The sequence below is a fragment of the Lygodium microphyllum genome, chromosome 20 (genome assembly GCF_053477565.2).
Source record: "Lygodium microphyllum isolate KBCC chromosome 20, Lygodium_microphyllum_v1.1.10, whole genome shotgun sequence".
Taxonomy (NCBI): Eukaryota; Viridiplantae; Streptophyta; class Polypodiopsida; order Schizaeales; family Lygodiaceae; genus Lygodium; species Lygodium microphyllum.
Genome location: NC_141154.1, coordinates 122,507,211 through 122,534,698, shown reverse-complemented (window position 1 = coordinate 122,534,698; position 27,488 = coordinate 122,507,211). Strand labels below are relative to the sequence as shown.

Below are 27,488 nucleotides of genomic sequence, written 5' to 3'. Positions count from 1 at the left end.
TGAAGTTTCTTGATGAATTTGGGATTTAAATGCAATTTAACGCTAAAAATCAACAAGAAGATAAAATAGGCATGAAAAACTTAAAAAGTAAGATTTATATTGCAACTAGTTTCATGGTTCCATCAGGAGATATATCAACTTCCTTAAGTAGATGGAAGTAAGACACCTGCTTGCAAGTAAAGATTGTAAGTTAGTTATTGAATTCATTCTCACTTATGTAAAAGTCAACAAGCATATCTTTTGAAGCAATGAAATATCACACTATAGTAATGCCTTGTCAAAAGACAATGGAAATAATTCAATGTTTGATCTTGGACATGTTCACAACATGGGTAACATTATAGATGTTAGTTTTATTAATGAATTAGGGATTTAAATGCATGTTAGCATTAATAATCACCAAGATGAAGATAATTCAAATGCATGGATAACTTTAAAAATGAAACACTTCCTTTTAAATAGAATGATATACATCCAGATGTGAGACATCTAAGATACATGGATGGAAGATTGATTTTTCATGCTATATTGGTCATTATACTACACCTTTTGGTATGCATGCCAAAATATACTTGATTCATTGCCATAAATGCATGGAATGCATGGAAAAATGTATCTTGGGATGAATAGTGGTATGCAAAATCCCAAGTACAATCACATTGAAATGGTCTCCGATATGCAAATGGGAATGTTTAGCCATGCATTTAGTGCTCCTAGTATATTCAATGCACATGAGATTAAGGTTGGTCAACTAGATGCAATGTCTAATGTTGGTCAAGCTTAAATTGTGTCTCATATGCCATTTTTATAACAAGCAAATCATTCTCAACATTGTGCTTTACCTCAATGTATTTTAATTAGTTATTGGGCTCATTCAAGCTTAGTACAATAAAAGAATCCTAAGTATTGCTTAACGCTAAAGGGGAGGATTATACTTTCACTTCCCTAGTGATGGATAGCTCCATTATATAGTGGAATTTAGACATATTGAGTTTACATCTCCAAGGTGCTATATGCTGACAATATTTCCACCATTGGGATAACTATTTACTATAGTAGACATTATGACTTAGTCACATGTGCATATGTTTTACAACTAGGATCTGTGACTATTTGTTTGCATATGTATGGGATACATGGAATACATGAAACATACATTTTGACGCAACATGTATTTGTAAGGCATGTATTTGTATGTTTACAAGTACTATAAGAAAACTACATTTACATGAGTTACAAGCAATATACTAGCAATGTACATTGGCATGGGACATTTTAAATGAATGTGATGCAAGTGTATGTATGCAATACACATTAGTATAAGTCTATTTATACTAAGTTTTATGCATTCCTTTGCCTTAGTGATTGGTTGGATATTGCCATGTGAATGCATGCCTTATTAGTTTCACAGTGCTCATGATTCATATGTGTGGATCATTACTAGTTTGGGTAATGATAATTTCACACATGCAAGTGACATGAGCATTGTTAAGCAATAGGTACACATGTTTGACTACGATATCGACATATTTTTTCAATGGCAATTGGTGCCTTCATACCACTACGAGGCAATCAAGGAGGATAACTATAAAGATTTAAGGAGGAAACAAGAGAGGGAGTCTATCATAAGGTCATGAAGTTTTACCTTAATGCTCTTTTAACACTTAAGTTGTAACACTAGAGTTATGCACAAGTGAGATGCACGTGTAAGATCAAGTTAAATGTATATCAAGATGACATACAAATCCTAGCTTTGGCAATGGGAGACATTTGTAATTGTTATGGATAAGTGCTGTGGACATCTAAGTCAAATGTATATCACGATGACAAACAAAACCTCGCTTTGACTGTGGGAGACATTCGCATTTGTTATGGATAAGTGCTTGTGGACATCCAAGTCAAATTTCGATAAAGGACATTAAATTTTTCCTTAGAAATGAATTTCAATGTCATGGTGGGGCTAGAGATTTAATTGAGTTAATATCCTTGACTAAGATTTGCAAAAAGTTTCAATACATTTGGTTCAACAAGGCTAGAATTTCAAAATTAAAACTAGGCAAGGCCAAAGTTTAGGGCTAGACTTTTGTTTTTCCTAGTTTCCTCTAGATGTTGCCTTTGCATGCATGGCTTTGACACTTGGCTAAGTTTGGGTGCCATGCAAGGCTGTGTAAAGATACCTGGAGCAAATTTGAGAATGAAGATCTTGGTTCTAGAGAGAAACAACTATTGAAGCATCATGATAGCAAGCAACTTGATCCGAGGAGGATGTGAAGGCTGGAAACATCAAGAAAACCCAAAATTACAAGAAGCAACCTCCTCAAGAGGCTCATCAACAATAAATGACAGCATTTGAAGGATGTGCCACATTTCGCGATGGCATTAAATGCAACAATCTAGACAGATACCCTAATTTGGAACACAAGTAATGATCACCAACAGCAATTAATACAAAGTGACTGTAGTTAATGCATGATGAATGGCAATTAACTTTGTCCACATGTTTTTACAAAAGAAATAATGCTAGGTCCGATTTGATAGTTGCAATTGCAAAAGTTTTTCATGCTCCTCTTTTCTCGCGTAAACTCGATGCATGTCATCTGGTGGAAAAGATTAAAGATTTTAGCCTCAATATTGAATTTGACTGTGTTGTTTGTTGGTTTCCATGCATGGTGGCATGAAAATGTGTACATACATGTTCTATCCCTTTTAGCATTGTCTACCCAACCTACAAAATCTCAACATATCTCACATGTTTCTAAATTAAGGAATCTGAGTTTTTCCACTTTCCTTGTTTCCTTTCAGAGCAGAAAATGAGAAAAAACCTCACTCACTGTCACATGCTTAACAACAGATGATGTGTAACCAGCACACATTCTCAGGGGCAAGGCTAGCTCACCAGCTATGGTTGGCCAAGTAGACAAGCTATTATACAAATTGGGCAAAAGAACAGCATCAATACAATATATATATATATACCGTGCGGACCGCAAAACGATGCAAAAAGGGAAGAAAAAGACCATGATCCGAGTCTAGCGAGCCTCAACTAAGAATTGCAAATGAGTCTGCCACGGTCTTAAGTTTGTCTTGCATTTTCGTCCATCGCCGTTCATTAGCACCAGTCGTCAGAGTATAAAACTTCCCTGCCAAGCGACCAAAAGTTAACAGGAGTTTATCAGTTCAATTCCAATACAGAAAAAAGGCACTCGGGTAGAGGAAGGGACTGACAACCCACTAAATTTACAAAGGGCAATTAATGGATTGCTCCACCACAGTATCCAATGCCTCATCCTTACATACATTCACATGGACTATGGGGTTGAATATGTGCAATGAGTTTGTGATGTGAACTTCTTCCAGCACACCAATGTAGCTGCAATGTTCACTAAGATGATAACATATATCGGTTCAAGTGTGCACCAAACTTTAGAGCGATATCATGCCACCCAAGGATTTGAAAAAGTTTCCCGAGTCCTGGAAGATAATGCATTGCTTACCATTGCAAAGAAATCTGTGCTCAGTGCATCTTACTCTCCGTATCTTGAATAACTTGTCAGCTCTGAGGGTGTTCAGAAGAATTTCAACAGGTGCATGATAGAATCTCATAAATGGCTCATCATGTTCATTCCCTATCGAATTGTGTCAGGCTTACATGCCTACAAATGTTCTTGGCACCGTTCACAGGCTTCGGAAGGGTATGATAAGTTAGAGAATTATCATTTCAAGAAATCAGTCAGTGTTCAGTGCATGTGAGGCTCGATAACTTGAATAACTTATCAGCTCTCTGAGGGTATTCAGGAGAAACTCAACAGGCGCATGACAGACAAATCCCACGATTAGCTCGCGTCATTCATTCCCCCATCCGATTGTATCAGGCTTACCTCTAGAGATGTTTTCAGCACCTCTCACAGACTTCCGAAGGGGATGAAGATGATAAGATAGAGACTAATCATTGACTCAAGCTGATGCTAAAAGCTTTGGAGGCACTGATGAAGAGAGTAGCACACCTATGCAAGAAAAGCCGGGCCACCATAGATAAGTGAAAAAATACATTTTTTAACAGTGCCCAAATCCTCTGTGTGATTCCGCAGGCCATAAAAATAACCCAAAAAGTACACAAAAAGGCCCAAGATGGTAACAATCCCTGCAATCGAGACTAAACTGTCTCTTGCTGCATCAGAACTCAGCCTAACTGATTGTACAGTTGGCTGGAAGTAATCTGCTGGGACTGATATTGGGTATGATAATGAAAACTAGAGTCTGCTTTCAACTAAAGTAGAGCAGCGACTCCTTACTCCAGGCCCCATGGATTGGAAAAACTCAAACACTACTAGTGGAAGCACATTAAACACTCAACCTCAAGGAGCAACTACTCAGAAGCAATCACCATCTCAACTAAGAACACCAGACAATACCGGTCAGACTCTTAACAATTGAGACTAGACTCTAGTTGTCTCCTGCTGCCTCAGAACCTTGCTGTTGGGTAAAAGCAATCTGCTAAACTGGATATTGGATATGATACTGATCTAGAGCCTGCTCATCAGCTTACTTCAAGGATCCCTACTCCAAGAAGGCAAGGAAATGGAAGCCCCATAGTCACTCAACCTCAAGCTGCAAGTGCTCCAAGGCTATCAAAGTTCTCAACTAAAATAGAAATTAAATGAATAATCAGAACAGGAAAACCCTGTTAATGTGACTGTAGTCCTAGAGTTTTGAGAGCAGAGGAGTTCAACAGTTAACTCCAAGGCTTATAAGGCAGATAGTCAGCGACAGAGAAAACCCCCATCAAAATCAGTGAAACTCACAGGCTAGATTTTGTGCAAGTCTCGCATGAGATCAAAAGAAGGGAGGCCCTTGAAAATAAATTCAACACCTAATGCAATTGCTGAAAAACAATGATTCCAACTCCGAGCCATGACAATTATGCACTAATGGGAAGGTGGAAGTAATGCAGCTTAATCAATAATGAAGACTAGTCAAACCTGCCGCATAACTTTTCTTACTGCATCACCAAAGTAGCAGCTAGCTTCTACAGGCAGAAACTGATTTCTAGGTATTTACCCAACACAATGCAAATGTGGAATTTCTACTGATGCATGCAAATGAATATATATCTACAGGGCCTCTAGACGTTCCATCAGAACTGGTTGAGGATGAGCTCCTCGCCCTAAATAGCAGTTTGCTGCACAGACGATCTGGGCCCTACTGTAATAACAGAAAATGCAGCTGTCGGGTATTCTGGACTGTTCAAATCACCTGCAATAAAGGAATTGAACCTAAAAACTGCTGTTTTATGCTAGTGCTGTTTGGATGTTCTCCTAGGGTGAAGAAGTGGCTGCCCTAGCAGAAATTAGCTGTTCTAGCACGAGGGCTGCTCTGCAGTTGTTTTGACCAAAAACAAGCCACGTATATATTGATTCCCTGACAAAAATGCCACTTCCATATGTGAATAGGTACAGCTTTATAGGAAAAAGAGAAGAGAGCAGAGACACATCAACTGACTTTTAAGCTTTGATTTTCCAGGAATTCAAAAAGATGAGCTGAAATTTACAATCCACACGCAGTGCATTTTTGTAGCCCTAAAATTTAAGACTTGAGCTCTATCACTTGGATGTGGTGTTTTGAGTGCAAGCACCAGCACTCACTCACCTTTGGTCTGTAGCACATCACTCAACAGTGCATTAGGATCATAGTAACTAGGGATGGCCATTTTCTAGCTTACCATCCCATCACCATACCATCCCAATCCTGTCCCCATGTTAGAGCCCCATCAGGCCTCTCATCGTGATAGGGGATGGCAATTCCTGTCCCCATCCCTACCTCCAAAACGCATCCCATGTTACTATGATTAGGATGAGCGACCTCTTGGAAGTCCTAGTGCTGCACTTTTGTACAGTGGTAGCCAGCTCCTTGCATCAGTTGAAGAGATTTTACTAAGTCATGCAAACATTTGCTTACACAAATGTGTTCAATCACACCACTCATACACAACATACACCTCGTGTCAGGTACATGATGGCCACAGCTCCTTGTAGCAAAGGAAGACACTAAGTTTAAAAAACATTGCTTACACATTTGCTTACCACAGCAAATAAAGTGAACATTACATAGCGCACACTTCTTATGGCGTGCGTGTGGTACCCTTATATGGTAGCCAGCTCCCAGACAACAAAATATATTTCCTATGTTATGTAACCATAGCTTTCATAATTGCCTGCCAGCATACTACAGATTGCACCTCTTTTTCTCTTCATTCACTATGAGATGCCACGTTCTTGCCTCACCATAATATGGCATTGATGACTGCACACACCAAACTTGATTTGTCACAACACTCCCCCACCATGGTGTGTTGCCACTCACATTTCTTGCCTCACCATGATGTGGCAATGCGCACTTTAAATGTCACAAGGATGTGGCAGATAATCCTAGCTTTGACAATGGATGACAATGGCGAAAGTGTTGAGAAACCCTTCACCCACAGTTTGCGTTTTTTGCGTTTTGCATTTAGGGTTTGCGTTTAGGGTTTGCAGCCCAAAAAAGGAGCGCCATCCTAGACTGACTATGCCTATTTATAGGCCACTCTCTCACTCATTCTTTACGGCTGATTCATTCAATCCGTCACTTCTTCTCTCCAGCCTCTCCATTGCCCTCACACCCCTTCAGGAGGACATTGTGGTTCATGGTTCGTGGCTGTCTTCGTCATCTTCCTTGTGCTACAGCACCCTTGTTCCCTTGTATCACATTCACTCCATGATTCAGAACTTCATCATTCCATTCATTAGAGTTTCTTCTCTCCTATCTTCTCTTCTCCATGTTTGTCGAGTTCACTCCGTGTTCCTCCCTACTGGAAACCCTACTGTCTCGTTGGTACGTCATCTTTCGACATGGTATTAGAGCTGGATCTACTCAAACAGTGGCAAAGATCCTCCACTCTAGTGACGGCAAAGACCGGTGGCGGGTTTGGCATCCACTTCTCTTCTTCTTCCGCTACATCAAAATCTCGTTTTTGCAGGTTTCAAGTATTTCAGCTTGCTGCCCACACCCCTTTCGCAGAGGACATCACAATCTCAACTGTTCCTTGTTGCTTTCTTCTTCAGCAAGGCACACTGGTACCCATGGCTTCTTTACCAACAGATGACCAGACTACTAGGTGCTCCTACTGTGGCATCACCAGACACACCACCGATGCCTGCCGACTTCGACCTTTGCTTTCCACCCCCCGGAGTATATGCATCTTCCACCAAGCACTCCTTGTGCCACCTCTCCTTTCTGGGCCACAAAGATTGTTCTAGATCGGCTATCAGAGTACATAGTTACTTGGAACGGGGAATGGGAACGGGACCCCCTAGAACGGGGGAAACGTCCAAGGTGGGGAAACAGGAACGAGGAGGACGGCACGTGTCTTAAGTGCCCCAAATATGCCCTGTATGACCCAAGTTGCCCCAAAGAATGTCCCTCTAATTGCCCCAATACCCCTCAATGCTCCGAATTGACCCAAATGTCCCAAATTGACTCGATTACCCCCATAGCTTCAAATTGCTCTGAATTGCCCCAATTATCCCGGTTTTCCTTGAAATTAGACAATATAAATGGATGATTACCTTGGAATTGAGAATAGATTGAAATTTGATTGTGATTTGCAAGAGTTCATAATGCATAAAATTTGAACTTTGCATGAACTCCTGATTGGCTTATGAGTTGTCTTGACACTTTGAATCTTCAATGAGAGAGAGAAAGAGAGAGAGATTAGTATGTGCACATTAGGCGATGGATATGGGTGAACATGTGGTGGTAGGAGTGTGATACAAGCAAGAAGAAAAAACTCGAAAAAATGTAATTTTTTTGTCAATAGGCCTAGAACGGCCGTTCCGAATAGGGAACAGTAGGGGGAACGGTAGGGAACGGCCTTGGGAACGGCAAGGAACGTTCCTTAGCCGTTTCACCTCCTCTGAGGGTCTCGAACGTGTTAAGCCGTTCCTACGGGCCGAAACGGCTGATCCCTGTTTCTATGTCAAAGTACTATGCTCAAGGCAATAAGATGCATCCGATGCGTACTAAGTTCTTTCGAGCACACGGAGGATCGATTGCCGCTACGACCTCCTGGAGATCGTCGCAATGCTAATGGCAATCTTCTCCCACCTATTTTCGAGTACAATGGCTACCATGGCCCGCAGTTCAGCAATCCGCTTCATTGAGAGATAATGATTGTTTGATACCGTCTCCTTGTCAATCCGCTTCTTCAAGAGACAATGGCTGCTCGACTCCTCCCTCTACTTCGGCTTCCCGGTCCGCTCCATTGAGAGGCAGCGACTATTGCCCACTAAATGCTGAGTCTGACCCCCACCCTTCACCCTCGCCTACTCAGGTTCAAGAGGCCACCTTTGGGAATTTTTCACCACCCCAGATACCTTCTTCAACACGACCGGCAGCACTTCCTTCATCCTCAAACATTTCAGAGTTCGTGATCCATGAGTTTTTGGATTTCCTATCTACCTCAGAGGGAGATTCAAAGGGGACTGATCTTTCTTTGCCCTCTCAGGGGGCATCTACATCTATTGCGACTTCAGGCTCCTATTCCTTCAATTTCACAAGAGGGGTCCCCACCCCCCGCTCAATGGCAGAGGCCTTTTACCTTATTCTTCTACCCTTGGATGGGGTGGCTTCCTTCCAGTGATCATCTCACCTATTGATACCCAAAATCTCGAGGATCTACCTAGATCGGGGCCTTAGAGGTTTAGCCGATACTTGGTAACGAGGCCTTCGTATTCCTTCTTGCATGGATGCACAGAGCTAGTGGCTTCTCTCTCAAGGTTGAGTTTCGGGTTCTCCAGTTCACTCTATCTATTGTTCTTTACTGCAAGTTACCTTTCAGGTGGAAATCTTGGATCTTAGGGATCCTCTACATCTTCTTCCTCCTCTTCTTCTTCTTGCCTTGGTCACTTGGTCAGTATGAAGCCAACTCCCGAGATCGAGTACGGGCATATCCTTATGGTTCTCGACACCACACAAAATCCGACATTCCTCCTATGCATTGCATGTTTTCATCATCTTTGTTCTGGGACACTTCGGCAAGTGAACAATTTCCCCACGAGAGACATTGTCCAAGTGGCACCTGCTACATGAGCATTCTTCAACATGTAGCATTCCATCTCCACCTCACTCTTCTCTTCTTTTCCTTTTTGGGCCTAAGAGGGGGTGTTGAGAAACCCTTCACCCGCAGTTTGTATTTTTGCATTTAGGGTTTGCAGCCCCAAAAAGGGGCGCCATCCTAGATTGATTGTGTCTATTTGTAGGCCCACTCTCTCACTCATTCTTTATGGTTGATTCATTCAATTTGTCCATTGCCCTCACATCCCTTCAAGAGGACATTGTGGTTCGTGGTTCGTGGCTATCTTCATCATCTTCCTTGTGCTATGACACCCTTGTTCCCTTGTATCATATTCACTCCGTGATTTAGAACTTCATCATTCCATTCACCAGAGTTTCTTCTCTCCTCTCTTCTCTTCTCCATGTTTGCCGAGTTCACTCCGTGTTCCTCCTTGCAAACCCTACTGTCTCGCTGGTACGTAATCTTTTGACAAAAAGTTGTTGTGGACAAATGCCAATGGGGTGCTTGAGTCCAATCTTGGTCAAGTAAATTGAATTTCCCCCTTGGAAATGACTTTTGGGATCATGGGGGTTAGAGATTTAAATTATTTAATAATGTCCTAGACTAAGGTTTGTGAAAAGTTTCAACACTTTTAGGTTCGAAGAGATTAGGAATTGAATCTAGAGGTTAAGTTTGCATGGGGAGATTTGGCACAACAATCAGCCAAATTTGGGTGCCATGCAAGGCTATGTAAAGCTATTTAGGGCAAATGTGAGGAAAGAGATCTCAATTTCAAGCATAGAGAGAGCTGCTGCAGAACCATGGCAACAAGGAGACCTGATCTAGAGAGGATTCTAGAGCTATCGATCAAGTAGCACTCATGCATCCATGATATGACAAAGGCAACAATCTTCTCCTCTGCCTCAAAGAGAGTTGGCTGCAAAATAGAATGGCTGGCCAACCACACTTATAGCCATGTTGGTTTTACTCCCCTTTTGAAATTGTTGGGTCCATCACAATTACAAATTTGCAAAGTACAGCGAAACCTAATTTTGGCTGTGTTTGCACGAGAAATTGATATTGGTCACTGTTTCACAGCTGGATTGCAGAATGCTCTCTCTCACTTGCTTCTCTCTGATCTAGACTTGATGGATGTGCCATCTGGTGAAGGAAATTGGAGATTTGAGCCTTAGACTTGGACCCGATTATATTGTGGCTATTAATTTGCTGATCTCAATGTGTAATCAACAAAGATTAGGCTTTGCATGGCAGCACTAGAATGCATGTTTGCGTAGCTCTTATAAACACTTGAGCATAGAAGATAAAACCAAGTGTACAACAAAACACGAAGTGATATACAATTGAGCTCAAAGGTGAAGAGTAACTCAAAGATAAGAGAAAAATGACTTACTAATGTAGTAAAGACACTATGCAAGAGTGAATGCAAGACCTCTAACCTTTGTGTCTCAAAATGGACCAGGGCAACTAGAGAGTCTGTCATACTCTGAATAGATCCTAAAATGCAACATGTGGTCTCTAGATGCAATCAACAATTGCAAACGCACATCAAGATGCAATGAGCCTGTCTGGATCAAGTTGATTGAAGGCAATGGCTCAAAAACAATGGGCAATGGGCAAAAGATGACGACAGTTGCAATATGCGTAAACAGGCTTGGCCAATGTTGCCTGCAGCAAACACAGCCTTCTACGCTAAGGAAACATGTTTCCTAGAACTGATGGAGGTTTGGCCACACCACAAACTAAGGCATCCACCAAGGAGAAGTGTAGCCAACAGTTGGAAACTAGCACCAGCTGAGGGAGAATCTGCAAAAACACGATGGAAAAAAAGTGGATGGGCAGCCTCCCCTTTATAGATGTGGATCCTCCCAAAGTTTGAGGGTTGGCTTATGGGACATAATCACTTTGGTAATTTTTAATCAAGTTTGGTCATTTTGAGTTTGGGACTTTTAAAGAGTCAATTAATATTTCAAGTTTGTAATGCACCATTTTAGAGAAGGTTGCCAATGCAAATTTGATGAGTGGAATAGGTGAGATTCTAGATCTACTAATTGATTGATTTGCATGCAACGGTGAAGAGGCAACTTGGGGCTCAATGCTAGTGGTCATTTGAGACTTGCACACAAGTGTTCACAACCCAATGTGCTTTTAATCTAGGGGCAATTTGAGACTTCATGTGGCTGGTCATTGTAAACCTACATGGAAGTGTTCCTAGACCCAATTTGTGCCACATTATGGATCAAACCAAGGGGCAAATTAAATTTGATTGACGTTGGTTACAAAGGACAGCTTATTTTCCAAATACTGTTGCAAAATTGGCTCAATCAATTCTTAGTTGTACAAAAGGTGTTTGGAATAAATATAAGAAAGAAATACCACAAGGGGTGCCAACATTTTGGGGCCAATCAATTGTTGGCTCTCTCAATTTTCTTGAGGGCAATATAGCCCAACGTGGCAAAGCATTTTCAATTTATCAATTTATTTTATGAAGTTATTACTTGCTCTATATTGCTATAATTAATGCATTTTAGGATTCAACCACCCTTCTATAAAATGTTGGGAATAAAGGCTTTCCGTGCCTTTTAGGGTGGTGTTCAAGTGTGCATGCACCCTTGTACTTTATATATATTATCAAAACCTAAAGTGGTACTTCTTGTCATTGTACCAAAACTCTGTGTGTGTCGTGCTCTCACTCTTTATGCTCACTCTCCCTACTCTAAACTCTGCATGCAAGTTGATCTACACTCTGTCTCGATCCTTGCACATCAAGATCAAACTAGTATCAAAGTGGGCAAGAGACAGCTCAGGTGTGCACGTGTCTCAAGACAATCAACAGGCGTGCGCAAGCTCAGCAAGCACAGGTCCAAGTCAACAGTTCACTGCCTAACGGAGGCAGCTAACGGACCAAGGGGACACCTTTTCTACAGGCGACACTAACAAGGTAGGCGACAAAGGACACGACCTACAATAGCTGCGACAGGAGCACGTGACGGATCAAGCGATGGCCTGTGACTAGGCGGCGACCAAATGTGGCACGTGTGCAGGCGCACAAGTCCAGCGGGCGACCGGCACAGGCCCAGCAGGTGACGGGGCCACGATTCGGCCCAAGTGAAGATCACACCTAGTCCATGTCTTAACAGGCCTAATTGTTTCCTTTTATTTTTAATGTCCTACAATCCTTTTTTCTTCCCCCACTACCAGCTGTTCACGTGCACAAGCATAGTGTGCAATCTTGGCCTAAAAATTTGGGGCCTTTCCTAGATTTGGGAATTGTGATGCAAAACAGGACAATCTGACCCAAAAATTGCAAAATTGGTACACATTTGCCCTAGACATTTTGGGGCTTTTCACATTTTAGCAAAATTTCTTTAATTTCACTAAAATTTGTGCACACACGTTCCAAGGAAATTGGGGCTTTTGCAAATTTCTTTAAATTGTGCAACAATTGCCTGGTATATGCACTTAAGTACATGTATTGATGCAATTTGGACGGATTTCCTTTTGAAATTTTGGGGCTTTTGACCAAAATTGTCAAATTTGTGCTTGTGAATGCTTTTGGAGCAAGAATTGCAATCAAATTTTGGAGATTTCACATGTAATTGGTGCCTTGGTGTTTGAATGTGGCTGTAATTGCTTGTGGAGTGCAGTAGCACACACCCTAATTCTGAAAATCTATTTGCAGATCTGAAATTTCTGCAATTTTTTTTATTTTCGTACTTGCAGTGTGCGGTGGTCACTTGTGTGACATTTGGGCTTATATTTGGTGACTTTTGAGTCAATTTAGTGCCGCAAATTATGGCTAAAAACAATGATAGCAACGATCTTTTGCACATCAAGAAGCTTAAGGGTGCATATAATTTTGCAATATGGCAAAAACAGTGCTACAATGTCTTGGTGCAAACGAAATAGGTGAAGCCCATCAAAGTGAAGGGAATAAAACCAGCATGTATGGAACAAGAAGAGTGGGATGATTTGGATGAGCTTGCACGCTCTACCATTGAGCTCTCACTGTCGAACAACTTGCTCTGTAACATTGAGAAGCTGAATTCAACATATGCAATGTGGCAAAAACTTCAAGAATTGTATGCTTAGAAAAGTGCAGCCTTTTGCGATGCCGCGGAACCTTGGTAATTGGGATTTTAAGACGCAGCCATACCCATGATGTTAGAAAAGTGCAGCTAGCAAGGTTTATTGGCTAAAAAAGTTAATGGACTTTCGCAAGGAAGATACAACCATGTCTATACATTTAAACAAGTTCAATTCCATTTTCAGTTAGTTGATTGCTTTGGATTTCCATATTGATAATGAGTTCAAAGCTACTTTCTTGCTATGCACTTTGCTTGAAAGTTGGGATACTTTCAAGACAATCTTGAGTAACTCAAATGCTCAGCTGTTATATTCTCATGTGGAGAGTTCTTTGCTTGGAAGAACTCAACAAACAAAATAACTCAGCAAACAAGTCTTCTAATGCATTGCACACTAGGGGCAGATTTCAGCAAAAGGACAATTCTATTCGGTTATGTGATTCAAGGTTTTGTCTTGACGCCAAGGTGCAAAGAAAGCCAACGAAAATAGCTTAAAGAAAATTGAGCACGCAGCAAGTTTCGTGACAAAAATATAGAGTGTCATCATTGTGGCAAGAAAGGGCACTATAGATGGGCTTTGTAATATTGAGAAGCTGAATTCAGCATATGCAATGTGGCAAAAACTTCAAGAATTGTATGCTTAGAAAAGTACAGCTAGCAAGGTTTATTGGCTAAAAAAGTTAATGGACTTTTGCAAGAAGGAAGATACAACCATGTCTATACATTTGAACGAGTTCAATTCCATTTTCATTCAGTTGATTGCTTTGGATTTCCATATTGATAATGAGTTCAAAGCTATTTTCTTGCTATGCACTTTGCTTGAAAGTTGGGATACTTTCAAGACAACCTTGAGTAACTCAAATGCGCAACTGTTATATTCTCATGTGTAGAGTTCTTTGCTTGGAAGAACTCAACAAACAAAATAACTCAACAAACAAGTCTTCTAATGCATTGCATACTAGGGACAGATTTCAACAAAAGGGCAGTTCAATTCGGTTATGTGATTCAAGGTTTTGTCTTGACGCCAAGGTGCAAAGAGAGCCAGCGAAAATAGCTTAAAGAAAATAGAGCACGCAGCAAGTCTCATGGCAAAAATGTGGAGTGTCATCATTGTGGCAAGAAATGACACTATAGATGGGACTATTTTTAATTGAAGAAAGAGAGGCAAAAACAAAAACACTGAAGACAACAAGGCTGAGAAAAAGGACAGCCAACCTGCAAAGAAGTGCAGTGTGAAGATAGAAAAGGTAAATGTAGTCACACATGAGAATGATAGTGACAGTGATGTACTTATTGCTTCTTCTTTGAGTGCACATGCATTGATTGCAGATTTTGAGGATGACGTGCACACTTGGATACCTAATTCAGGTACATCTTTTCATGTTACACCACATTGTGACTGGTTTTCTGACTACAATGGTGGTGCACGTGGTGTTGTCTACTTGGGGAATAACTATGCATGTAAAATTGCAAGCATTGATAGTGTGAAATTGGAATTTCAACATGGCCCCGTGTTTGTTTTGCATAATGCGAGGCATGTACCTCAGCTCAAGAAGAGCTTGATAAGCACAAGACAGCTAGATGATGAAGGCTATCACACCATCTTTGGGGATAGCAAATGGAAATTTTGTAAGGACTCTTGCATTGTTGCCAAGGGCTCCAAAAGTGATACTCCGTATCCTTTGCATGTATCTAGCGTGTGTGACCATGTAGTCACCATAACCGAGCAGCCAAGTGTTTCTTTGTGTCATAGCCGATTGGGACACATGAATCACTAGAATGAAAGTGCTTTCTCGCTTGGATTATTTGCCGTCTTTGAGGTGTGCTGACTTTGAACAGTGTGATCATTTGTATTTATGGTATGCATACTCAAACATCACATAAATAATCTCTTTTTGTAAAGTCTTCATCCTTAGAGTTGGTACATTCAGATGTATGTCAAATACCAAGGTTATCTCTAAGGGAAAAGAAGTATTTCATTACTTTTGCTGATGATGCCATGTGCGAAGTATAGGTTTATCCAATCTATCATAGGATGAGGCCTTGGATAAATTTAAAAAATCCCTGGCACTTGCTAAAAATCAAACCAACAAGACATTAAAGTGTCTTCACTCTGACAATGGTGGGGAATATGTGTCCAAAGCCTTTCAAGACTCTTGTGACAGAAAAGGGATTAAAAGGGAACATCTGTATTGTGTTATCTCTTTCTTTTCTTTTGTCTTGTGTTCAGCAGTTTATTTCAGCACATGTTTGTGCTTCCACTGCTACACAACTTCTGACATGGTATCAGATTTCAGGATTTGAGTTTCTGTTGTGTTTTATTGCTGATTTCAGGACTATTTTCCCTCTTGCTGATTAGGCAGCTGCTGCTCCCATCAGGCAACCAGTTTTGCCTGCGTTTTTTGCTGATGTCAGCATCCATACAACCTATGCATCTGGTTCAGCCTGTGTTTTCGTCATCAGGCTGCTGGCGACAGTTCCCTACACCTGTTTATGCAGTGTGCAGCCTGCGTTTTGCTGTTTTCAGCACTCTTTTGGGCTGGGTGACTGGCAAAACAGGCCGTTTTTGCTGTTTCTGGCAGTTTTAAACCAATTTTTTGACTTCCCACAGCAGCTTTTGTCTTCTTTAGATCAGATTTTGGGTTATACTGTATGTGAACTCTTATTTTTTTGCAGTTTGTGCTCGTGCTTTGGCTGTGTTCCCTCTCCCAATCCCTTCTTTTCTCTACTTCTTTTCTCAATCCTCTCCAGATGGCTGCTCCATGCACATCCACTGATGATATGCTATATGGGGGTTCAGGTGAGGCTCTTGCAACTTCAGAGAGAGGTTTGAAGATGAAGAGATTGAAGGACTAGTGTTACCACTGTGGCAAGCAAGGTCATTTCAAGAAGGATTGCAAAGAGTTAGCAGCTTCTAGGAAGAACAAGGAGCAAAAGATTAAGCGGGATGTGGACTCCTCCAACGAGTCATCATCTGCCTCAGATTTCGATTTGGATCCTCTAGCCAAGGCGAAGTCCAAGTCGTGGACGGGATCCTCTTCTTTGGATCATGAGAAGGGCTTAGTACTCTCTTCCTCAGCTGCTTTCTAGTAGTGGTGATGTGGTCATTCCTCATGACTCTCCAGTGCCAGAGAGGAAGTGTGAGAGGGTGGTGAGATGGGGCAGCCGCACCTCATCTATATTTCTATATAGATGCACAGGATCCAAAGAGGGACATCCTTGACACATCGACCGAAGTTTGGCAAGTACAAATCCTAGAGCTGGGATTGACATCCAGATTCATGATGGACTGGTTACTTGACAGAGAGCGGGTGGCTTTCGTCTAGAGCTCACATGAGGGGACACTTTGGCGGTCTGGCCAAAGACGGGGAATCCATGGTCATTTTTGCACTGCGGCATTGGTGACAGGATGGTCACGTATGCTACATCAGGGGCATTGTTGACAGACATTGAGAGCTGCTATGATCTTCTCTATCTTCAGGAGCTGGTACGATCAACACCGACATCAAGTTCTCTCCGAGGCACCTTGGTGGTGGCTTGTGCACCCACTACTTGGGTATCCATGGTTTTACTCTGGTGGACCTTGTTGTGTGTACTATGATGCGACATTATCATTGTATATTGTATTGTATCACGTCACCCATGATCTGAGGAGGGTGTTAGCAGATTAGTTAGTTCATGGTTGAGTCTATACTTGTGGTACAACAGACTGGGCACAAAAACATTTTAGGCATTTTATTTGCCATTGTTTATTATGGTTTAGGCATTATTTACAGCCAATCGGCCAGCATTTAATGCTGACTGACCTGTCATATTTTGGGCATTTATTTGTCCTATATATTGTCTAGCTTCCTCCTCGACTTATTCATTCATCACTAGACAGTTCTTGGAGAGAGGGAGCAGGTGCCAGTGCCTCCACAACCGGTGACTCACATTGTATCTGTATTGTCTCATGTCTTGGTATATGGATTTCATTTCCCGAGAATACATCTGAGTTCTCATCTGTATTGTGTTGTCTCTTTCTTTTCTTTTGTCTTGTGTTCAGTAGTTTATTTCAGTACATGTTTGTGCTTCCACTGCTGCACCACTTCTGACTTGTATCCCTCTTCAAATGAAAATTGCTAAAAGGATGGCAAGAAAATGGAAGTCGAGGGGCCTCAAATGAGTCACACTAAATGCGTCCAATTGGGAATGTATGAGCCAAGTCTCAGTCCTTACCAAGAGACGATAGTGAGGAGCTATCCAAGGCATCTTACGGTACTCCTACCAAAAAAAGTATCAAGAATCAAAGAGCATGGGATGGGCAAGCTAGAAACAAAAAAGGGGGGCTCAAAGAAGAGGGAAAGTAGCCGCTACATGGGATAAAGGCCCTACAATCATGTGCATCACCAAAAGTGCTCCTATGAACTTGGGAACCCCCTTTGAAACTAAAGAAGGGCTCAAGAATCCATAGCCACATCATCGAAAGGGGGGGCTCAAAGAAGAGGGAAAGTAGCCACTAGATGGGATAAAGGCCATACAATCATGTGCATCACCAAAAGTGCTCCTATGAACTTGGGAACCCCCTTTGAAACTAAAGAAGGGCTCGGGAATCCATAGCCGCATCATCGATATCGATGTCCCTCTTTGAAAGGGATAGGGGATCCAAGGGAACCAACAAAGGAGATGGTGGAAAACAAGTAAGAACTTGTAAAAGAGAAGGTAGCCGGACGAGTGAGGCAATGAGAAGATGCCGAGGACCCTACACAAAAGAAGGGGAATGAGTCAATAAAGCCAACACTCTTGAGGACTCGTCCAAAGAATAGCTTCCCAAGCAACATCCTTGATAAGGACAATCTAATCTATAAAGGCAACCCATGTCCCAAAACATATAAGACCATAAATTGATAGGAGATGGAAGCCCAAATCCAAAACATGGAGGATCTTTGCTATGGAACTCAATGATGAACAATCAGATAGAATAGGCATGGTGTTGACCAAGTAAAGTCATCACATGCATAACATTTGATTGTATTGCATTAATTCCCTAATTAGGTCTCCATTAACAGCCCAAAAAGGCCTCAAAGTTCATTTGTATTTTTGGCACTTATTGTACATGGTAGGACAAATGCACCACAAATCACCTTTGAATAGGGATGTTGTGGGTATTCTCCATCCTCCACTATCATTCTCCAAATTCAGATCGTTCTCTCCTCTTCTTCAGCTGCCCATGTCTCCAACAAGCCTGGCAGCTTCATTCCATCTGATGGCAAATTCATTCCTGTTGATGGCAACCTGATTCAGCACACTTCCCTACTGCATTTTGTCTTCCGGCTGGCCATCCAGTTGGGCTAGCTGATGGCAACTTCGATTCCTACTGTCACCCAGCAGTTCATGGTTGTTTAGTGCCTAATGTGCATACACATTGCTATGTTCAGGATAAGTGTGTAGAGGTGCCTCCATGATCAGTGTATAGAGGTGACTGCATTTTTTATCATTTCACAGCCCAAGTGAGCTGTCCTCAATTGTGGTGTTGTTTTTGTGCACATTCTCTGCCAATGCCGTCATCCATAGTGCCACCTAGTACTCCATTTTGTCATGGTTATTGCTATCGCAATCTGATAACGGACATGTAACAAGCTTTCAGTAATTACATTCTGCCCACAATTGTCCAAAACCCATGCAAGCATATGTTTGAGTGCTGTGCATCCCCTTAAAGGGTATCCCTAATAATGCTTGATAATATCAACCATCGAACCATGAGCCCTGCTTTTGATTATCTACTTAAATCAAAATTTAGACTTACCCAGCTGAATCCAATACATTTTTCAATTTGAAAATATGCTCTTGAACTTGTGTGATAATCATGAAATTAAGAGAACACTCACAAAGATTTGTTTTTGTCAAGCCAGCATACTTAACAGACTACCTCAATGTCTTCTTACCATTTGCAATGGTCACAGTTCCAAGTGCATGCCTCGTGTAGTTTGGAGCTTTGGCAACAAATTCGAAAGTATAGTATGCCCTTCCATCAGTAACCCTCTACGAAACCAACCACTAAATATAAGCTAAAGTGGTCTTGCGGACAAGATATCCATTTATTTTCATTCATGAACTTCTATTTCAAAAGTAAATTCTGTCCAGAAAAAAGTAAAGATGAGAACTGTGTGTATAGTGGTGAGCTATTGTGTAATGAAAACTGAAACAAAGATATACATATTTATTACTATTTCAATGTCACTCACTTCTTTTGCATCTAAGAGTTGAGCTTTTTGAGAAGGTGAGGCCAAAACCTTTCCTACCAATGCCTTTGCAACCTGTCAAACCACAGACTTTAAGAATATGCAGGCTATGAAATACAAACCTTAGTGAAATGCATTAAGATTATCAAGATCTACCTCTTCTGCTGACCCAAGTTCATGAATATCAGATTTGTTTGTTTCAATGATGCTAATCGATACACTTTCTAGAGGCTCAATAACATCTTTGTAAACGCAGTCCTGTCCTTTCACTTGAACTTCCTAAAATGATTAGACTTGATCAGCAGCAGTCTATTTCAGATAGACACAAAGTGAGCAATGCAGGACTAAATAAGGTTTTAAAAAAACAATGGACAAGGTTTACCTGCCATCCAAAAGGATATAGAAATTGGTAATTATCGAAATTGTCCAACACAGCTTGAAAACCACTAGGAGCTTCTGCAGCCATTGCAGGTAAAGCCATGTCAAGCTGATTCACATGGGATATCCATCAGAACTGCAAACAACCAGTGTGCTTACTATAAGCATAAACTAGAACATCACCATTTTCATGTATCATACATGCACACGTGCTTATGGATGAATAGCACACAAAATCATTGACATGAAAAGATGTCGAGTCCTTTTTGTATCCTCACCGATGGGCACAAAATAAACATGCTAATGCATGTAAAGAGTTCCGACTCATATTGTCAGTGGCTGAGCATGTATAGAGAGAACTCACTTGCAGCGAGTGCATCACCAGAAGTGGAGAGTAAAAATGAAAGAAGAGAACCCATTCCAAATAGTGCTTGCCGCCGTGCGGTTGGGAAAGTCACACCTGGAGAGTTACAGAATGTCACCAATTGGACAGTGAATTGTGCTTTATAATCTAACCCCGTGAGCACAAACCTGTCTCAGTTTCATTGAGGGATGCCTTGATTGCATGTGCACGGCGACTCTTCAACTCAAGAGGGAGCCGAGACAATGTCTGCAGGGAGGCAAAGGCGAAGATTCATCGTGTGGTGTGATTGATCTCTGCTCTTCATACATTATGCTCTCTCTCTCTCTCTCTCTCTCTCTCTCTCTCTCTCTCTCTCTCTCTCTCTCTCTCTCTCTCTCTCTCTCTGCTGCAATGCAGCAAATAGTCATCCTTGACAGCCTAATTTGATTGTCCCGTTCGCTCTACATTGTCAGAAGCGGACGCAGAAGTGAAGTTAAGCGACTTACCTCGGAGGAAGAAAACGGCGGCAGGGCATGGCTGCTGACTCCGTCTATCGAAAATGCGCTAGCCAAAGGGCAGCTTCGTTGCATGGTGACCACCATGACAACGCAATGTGTGTGTGTGTGTGTGTGTGTGTGTGTGTGTGAGAGAGAAGAGAGAGAGAGAGAGACGAGAGAGAGACGAGAGAGGGAACGGATCTTATCCGCACCCAATGTTTGTGCGAAGTGGACCAAAGAAAACGCACCTAAGCTAGTTTGAAACTTTAACGATTGGGACGGCAAATGCGTGTAATTTGATTCAAATTTCCTTCCAAAGTTTTTGAGTAAAATGTGTGTATCTGCCATCGAAAATGTTTTCCATGGGCATACGTAACCTTGCACATTGGGTGTCTCTTTCCCGCTACATGTTGCTCTTTAGGGCAAATGTGTTTTTTGTAATAGGATAGGATTCATCCCAATCCTTGCACCTCTAAGGGTAAGGCACGACTAATCGCTCAATCGTAGGATTTGAACTTTTTGACCTAGCATTTATGATATAGGCATCTTGGCAATTGAGTAACTCATTGGAGAACATAGATGCTTTTCCAATGGTATGGTGGCAAGATGACTCATCATTCAAAAATTAGTTTTACTTTTATTAAGTTAAGAGCTAACTTGTAGCGTGCCTAAGTAGAGCTCTAGGATCAATGGTTGGGAAGTCAGATTTGAGAAGTATGATGGGATCCATATAATAGAAAGTAGACCTAATAATACAAATGTGGTGGCAAGGTAAGTCCCACATCAATATCTATTTGCAATTTAATTTGACACTCTCTGTAGGCAATGATGGGGCTCATTTTAGACTTTAACTAATTATTTGCTTTGAATTTGAAAGGGGATATTCGAATAATTATGATGTGGCCTACATGAATAACTCACGTAAATTTTGTTAACATGGCCATATGCATCTGATATTCACCTGATTAGATCTTGGTTTTAGTTTCACTTGATTAGACAAGTAGACTAGCATTTTAGTTTCACAAAAATGCTAGTCTACTTGTCTCTTTACTTCCTTTTTTTTGCACTCCTGGAGCTATTAATCTAGCAATTGTCTGCCCCATGGATAGAATGTTTTTGTAACACAAGTGAAAGGGAAGTGAAACTCAAGAGGAAGAAGCTTGGCGGTGAGAGCTATAGCGGATGGAGAGCAAGAGCCGAGAGAGAGAGAGAGAGAGAGAGAGAGAGAGAGAGAGAGAGAGAGAGAGAGATACTCAAAAGTGGGAACTCCAACAACCACAATGTGTGGCCGGGACTTCCTTTATTCAAATTGTCACTAAAAGAATAAATAATAAGTGATTGTGACAGGCGTCCACCACCTGCAGTGTGCAGTGGCGAGTACTATCAGTGTAGTAATACATGGGTGGCTAGGCGGAGGTGCCTTTACCACCAACAACCTCCTACTTAGATATGAATCTACCCCAATGAGAGAGAAAAAAGAAAAGACAATACAACATGTACACATGTATAACAGGATGAGGAAAAAGACGTCATCTCATCCAATGCCCATCAATCTCCTGAGGAAGGCAAAGCACTCTGTAGTGAGACTCTTCTGAGCAAGTCTGCAGGATTATGCTCATTCGGAATCTTGACAAGGTCAACAGACCTGTCCTCAATGACCTCGCGAATGAAGTGATACCTCACCTCAATATGTTTTGTCTTCGCATGGAAGACCGGATTCTTGGCCATTCTTGGCCAACTGAATGGCACTCATAGAATTCGAATGCAATGTAGGCATAGCATTTGTCATACCAAGGTCAGCAATCAAACGGCCTAACCAGATAGCCTCCTTGCAAGCCTCTGTGGCTGCAATATGCTCAACCTTTGTAGTAGAAAGGGCCGTACACTTTTGCGCCTTGGACATCCAAGAGATAGCCCCTCCAGCATAAGTGAACACATAGCCAGAAGTGGACTTTCTACTATCTGCATGTCCTGCATAATTAGAGTCAATGTACCCTACGACTCCTATATCCTGGCTACCATAACAAAGACACATACCTGTTGTGCCCTTCAGGTATCTCATGATACCCTTCATGGCATCCCAATGTTTCTTGCCAGGTGTAGCCATATAACGTGCCATAACCCCAACTGCAAAAGCAATATCTAGACGGGTGGCTATCATGGCATACATAAGACTGCCCACGGCTGATGTATAGGGAAACTTAGCCATCTCGGTCCTCTGCTCATCTATCTGCGGACAATCAGTATATGAAACCTTAACATGAGAAGGTAATGGATAGCTAATAGGCTTAACATCCTGCATGCAAAAGCGCTCAAGGACTTTATGGATATACTCCCTCTGTGAGAGATAGAGTAGTCCCTGAGATCTATCGTGTGTAATGCGCATACCAAGTATATGAGAGGCATGTCCCAAATCTTTCATCTCAAAGCTCTTCTTGAGCTGAGCCTTAAGAGCATCTAGCTCCTCATGAGCTATCCCTTCTAAAAGCATGTCATCCACATAGAGTACCAAAATCAGTAAAGAACCGTCACGGGCTTTCTTCGTATACAAGCACGAATCCATAGCACTACGGCTGTAGCCCTATGACTGCATGAATGCATCAAACTTATGGTACCACTCCCTAGGTGCCTGCTTCAAGCCACATAGACTCTTCTTTAGCTTGCACACTAGGTGTTCCGTACCAGAGTTTGCAAAGCCCTTAGGCTGCTCCATGTAAATATCATCATGCAAGTCTCCATGTAAAAAAGTCATCTTGACATCCATCTGATACAAGTCCAAGTCAAGCTGTGCAACCAAGGCCAAGACTAAGCGTAGGGTGGCCATTTTGACCACAAGAGAAAAGACTTCATCAAGGCCAACACCATGCTCCTACTTAAAACCCTTAGCAACCAATTGAGCCTTGTATGCCGGCTTGGGGTGTCCATGGGTACTTTTCAGCTTGTACACCCACTTGCATGGCAAAGCCTTTTTACCCTGAGGCAAGGAAACCAAATCCCAAGTCTGATTCTTATGCAATGAGTCAAGCTCAGAATGCATAGCCCTCTCCCAAGAGTGACAATCACCTGCGCATAGCCTCATCATAAGTGAGAAGCTCTCATCCATCTATAACCAGAACATAATCCATAGAGGGCGCAAAACGGTCAGGAGGTCGTCTATCTCTAGTAGAACACCTCAACCCAGACTCTGCTGCCTGACCGACATTCTGTCTAACATCAGCATGCCTAGCATCTGGGCCATGAGCATCAGGTGATGTTGCACGTTGTCTAGCTGGCCATGGAGTGGGCTAAACGGGAACAGGTGGCTCCTCCTAAAAGATAACTCTACATACCTCGACTACTTTCTCAGGCTGCATATGCATTTTGTCCTCATGAAAGATGACATCATGGCTACGGATCACTTTCTACGCCTGCGAATCCTATAGATGGTAACCCATCTCTCCTGCATCTCCATAGCCAATGAAAATGCATTTGACACTTTTAAGATCCAACTTATTGCGTTTGTCCTTGGCACATGGCAAAATGCCTCACATCCAAAGACACGCAAATGATCATAAGAGAGGGGCTTGCCTGCCCATACCTCCTTTGCAACCTGAAAATCAATGCCACTGCTAGGTGACATATTAATGAGATGCACTGCAGTAGTAACTGCCTTAGCCCAAAAGTGTTGCGGTAAGCTAGCCTAGCTAAGCATGCTACGGAGCGAATGGTCCTATTCATGCATTCAGCCATACCATTCTGGGGAGGGGTGTAAGGGGCGGTCAATTAACGCTTAATACCCCACTCATCACAAAATTGCTCAAAAGCACGTGATACATACTCACCCCCATTATCTGTCCCTAGGCATTTTAGCCTTTTCCCAGACTGGTTCTCTACCAATGCAAGCCAACATTAAAATGTGTCTAAGACATCAGATTTTCTCTTTATGGGATAAAACCAAACCTTACGTGAGTAATCATCTATGAAAGTAACAAAGTACTTTGCCCCACCAAGTGACTGACAAGGCATAGGCCCACACACATCTGAGTGCACAAGAGCCAAGGGCTCACCCATGCGTTTCTTTTCTTACCAGACTTTTTATGCGTATTTCTAGTCTGCCTTCCATACAAACAATAATCACAAGAATCAAAATACGAAGAGTCAAAAAGTGGAAGATACTGCAAAGCACGGAGCATTTTCATTTCTTTAAGAGACATATTCAATGCCCACAATGTCAAGAGACCCGTCATCACCAAACATGGTACGATAGATATGAAACCAATCTCTATAGGGTGTCACATGAAAGGACGCACCTGAATCCAAGAGCCAGCACTGCGCATACATAGAATGTATCTCAGAAGCTTGTGAGGCATCGCATGAAGAAGCTGCAAGTATGTAATCATCATCTGAATCAGTGGCATGACATTAACCTCTTCAATCTTCACACTGGACTTTGCAGGTATAATACTGCGCTCAAAAGACTTTTCCTGCACTTTTTCTTTTCCCTTTTCCCTGCGCTTATCATTGTGCATTTTATGGCACTGCGGCCTAATATGTCATGCTTTCCCACAATAATGGCAAGTAAGATTAGACTTCCATCCATGGGACTTACTGCAACCACGTGACTTGGACCTGGACTTCTGAGAATCCCTGCCCTTATGATCATTATCATGCCTACCATGTCTGCCACCTCTAACGGTCAATGCATGTGAAGAGTGGGAAGCATCATTATTTCTTCTATTGATTTCCTCAATCAATAAAGCACTCTCAACATCTTTGATTTTTAGCCCATCAAGCTTGTTTGTGCATATGGCAGTACGGAAGACATCCCATGATTTAGGCAAGTTGCAAGACAACGGGTGCAAGTTGTCTTTGATTTCAATACCCTGTGACAATAGACTCTTTATGATAGCATGAAACTGACTGAAATGAGACGAAAGGGAGGTCCCCTCCTTCATGCAAAGGTCCATTAACTGCTTCAGCCAATACATCTGTGACACGGGACTCTGTTGCGAATAGAGCTCCTGAATCTTCTCCCATAAATCCTATGCACTCTGATTCTCATCTTCAACAACATTATGATGGACCTATTCTGAGAGTGACAAAATAATGGTAGACTTGCATAGCTCATCAACTTCCATCCAAACATCATCATCCATATCCTCAGGTTTAATACCTTTGAAACGTAAGGATTTAATCTGCAACTTCTGCACCAAAAACCTGCCATATTTGGGACTTCCAATACCCATAGTTGGTACCATCCGACTTGGAAATGTTAAAGAGAGTTGTATCTTTCATATGACCAGCCATACTTGTCAAGATTGTGGGAGAGAAGGAAGGAGTCTCACTTGTAGCTTTCTTGCTTGCACAATGGGGGAATACACACAAAGGTGGAGGCTGAAAACTGTTTTTCTCTTCTTAGTTGTGTAAGCCAAAAAGAACTCTAGTACAAAGAAATAGAAGAACCCTAAATATGGGTCTCAAACCAAACTCAACTAACTAAGGTGGCATACTAACTGAGCCACGAACTAGAGTAGATAAGGATAGCTATCATGTAGCTATTATTCATGGGCGGTGTACCAACCGCATCTGCAACTAACACGTCGGTGACATAAATGCACAACGGTCACCCTGGCATATCACAAGTGGAGCTCGATATCTCAACACTCCCCCTCGAGCTCAATCCCAATTCCTGCATACCAAGCAGGTCTCTGAACTTGCGCAGCTTCTCTGCGCCCAATGCCTTCGTAAATATGTCAGCTACCTGATCCTCTGTGCTGACATAAACTAGATCAATAAGACCTAGTAAAACCCTCTCCCGCACATAGTGATAATGCACCTCAATGTGCTTTGTTCTAGCATGATAGACTGGGTTATTTGCCAAGTGTATACTACTCATATTGTCACAATAAATGACAACTGGCCCATCTGTAGACTGATGCATATCATAAAGTAGCTTATGCAACCAAGCTACCTCACATGCAGCCATTGCTGCACCCCTGTACTCAGCCTCTGTGCTCGACAAGGCAACTGTAGGCTGTTTCTTGCTGCTCCAAGTGACTGCAGCACTTCCAAAAAAGAAAACATATCCACTGGTAGATCGTCTATCAGAAATGCTACCAGCCCAATCAGCATCAGTGTATCCATGCAACTGTATCTGAACCCCAGTCTCATAAAATAGTCCATACTGCAATGTGGACTTCACATACCTGAGTATGCGTCTAGCCGTATCCAAATGCGGTTTCCTTGGAGCCTGCATAAACTGACTTACCAATCCAACAGCGTAGCTCAAATCTGGCCTGGTAATAGTCATATAAATCAAGCTTCCTACTATGCGTCTGTACATAGTAGGGTCTTCCAGAAGCTCACCTGCATCTGCGCTCAGCTTCACATTCTGCTACAAAGGAACTGAAATAGGCTTACAGCCTGTCATCCCATATTTGGACAGCATATCCAATCCATACTGCCTCTGCAAGAGCTGTATCCCACTTGGTGATCTAATCACCTCAATGCCCAAGAAATAACGCAGCTCTCCCAAATACTTCATCTCAAACTTTTGCTTCAATAGCATTTTCACATGAAGGATATCTTCATCACTGTCACCTGTCATAATCAAATCATCAACATAAATGACAAGTAGCATAATACCTTTCTCTGTTTTTCTCACATAAAGTGAGAAATCTGCCTTGGAAATCTGAAAGCCAATAGTGACAAGATACTGTCCTATCTTGTCAGACCATGCTCTAGGTGCTTGCTTCAAACCATACAAGGCTTTCTTCAACCTGCAAACAAACTCAGGATGAACAGCATGCACATAACCTGGTGGCTGCTCCATATAGACCTCTTCCTGCAAATCACCATGCAAGAAGGCATTCTTTACAT

The 27,488-nt window shown here is 42.0% G+C and overlaps 1 protein-coding gene across 1 annotated transcript; it reads right to left on the bottom strand.

Annotated features, from left to right (window-relative positions):
- Positions 1–2,530: 2,530 nt before the first annotated feature.
- LOC148019332 (psbP-like protein 1, chloroplastic) lies at positions 2,531–20,847 on the bottom strand. The gene is made up of 8 exons (XM_087660942.1): positions 20,640–20,847; positions 20,322–20,400; positions 20,155–20,250; positions 19,795–19,868; positions 19,569–19,691; positions 19,416–19,487; positions 19,116–19,212; positions 2,531–3,140 (listed from the first exon to the last, which is right to left on the bottom strand). The coding sequence occupies exons 1-8, from the start codon at positions 20,733–20,735 to the stop codon at positions 3,040–3,042; spliced, it is 738 nt and encodes a 245-aa protein (XP_087517068.1). The 5' UTR covers positions 20,736–20,847; the 3' UTR covers positions 2,531–3,039.
- Between the last annotated feature and the right edge of the window lie 6,641 nt (positions 20,848–27,488).

Bases quoted from the DNA above. Each gene is read 5' to 3' on its own strand.
- LOC148019332 (XM_087660942.1), bottom strand. From the start codon at position 20,735: ATGGTGGTCACCATGCAACGAAGCTGCCCTTTGGCTAGCGCATTTTCG. The intron at 19,869-20,154 runs GTGAGTTCTCTC...CAATGGCTGCAG, and splicing joins TGGTGATGCACTCGCTGCAA to AAGCTCCTAGTGGTTTTCAA. The intron at 19,213-19,415 runs GTGAGTGACATT...TTGGTTTCGTAG, and splicing joins AACTCTTAGATGCAAAAGAA to AGGGTTACTGATGGAAGGGC.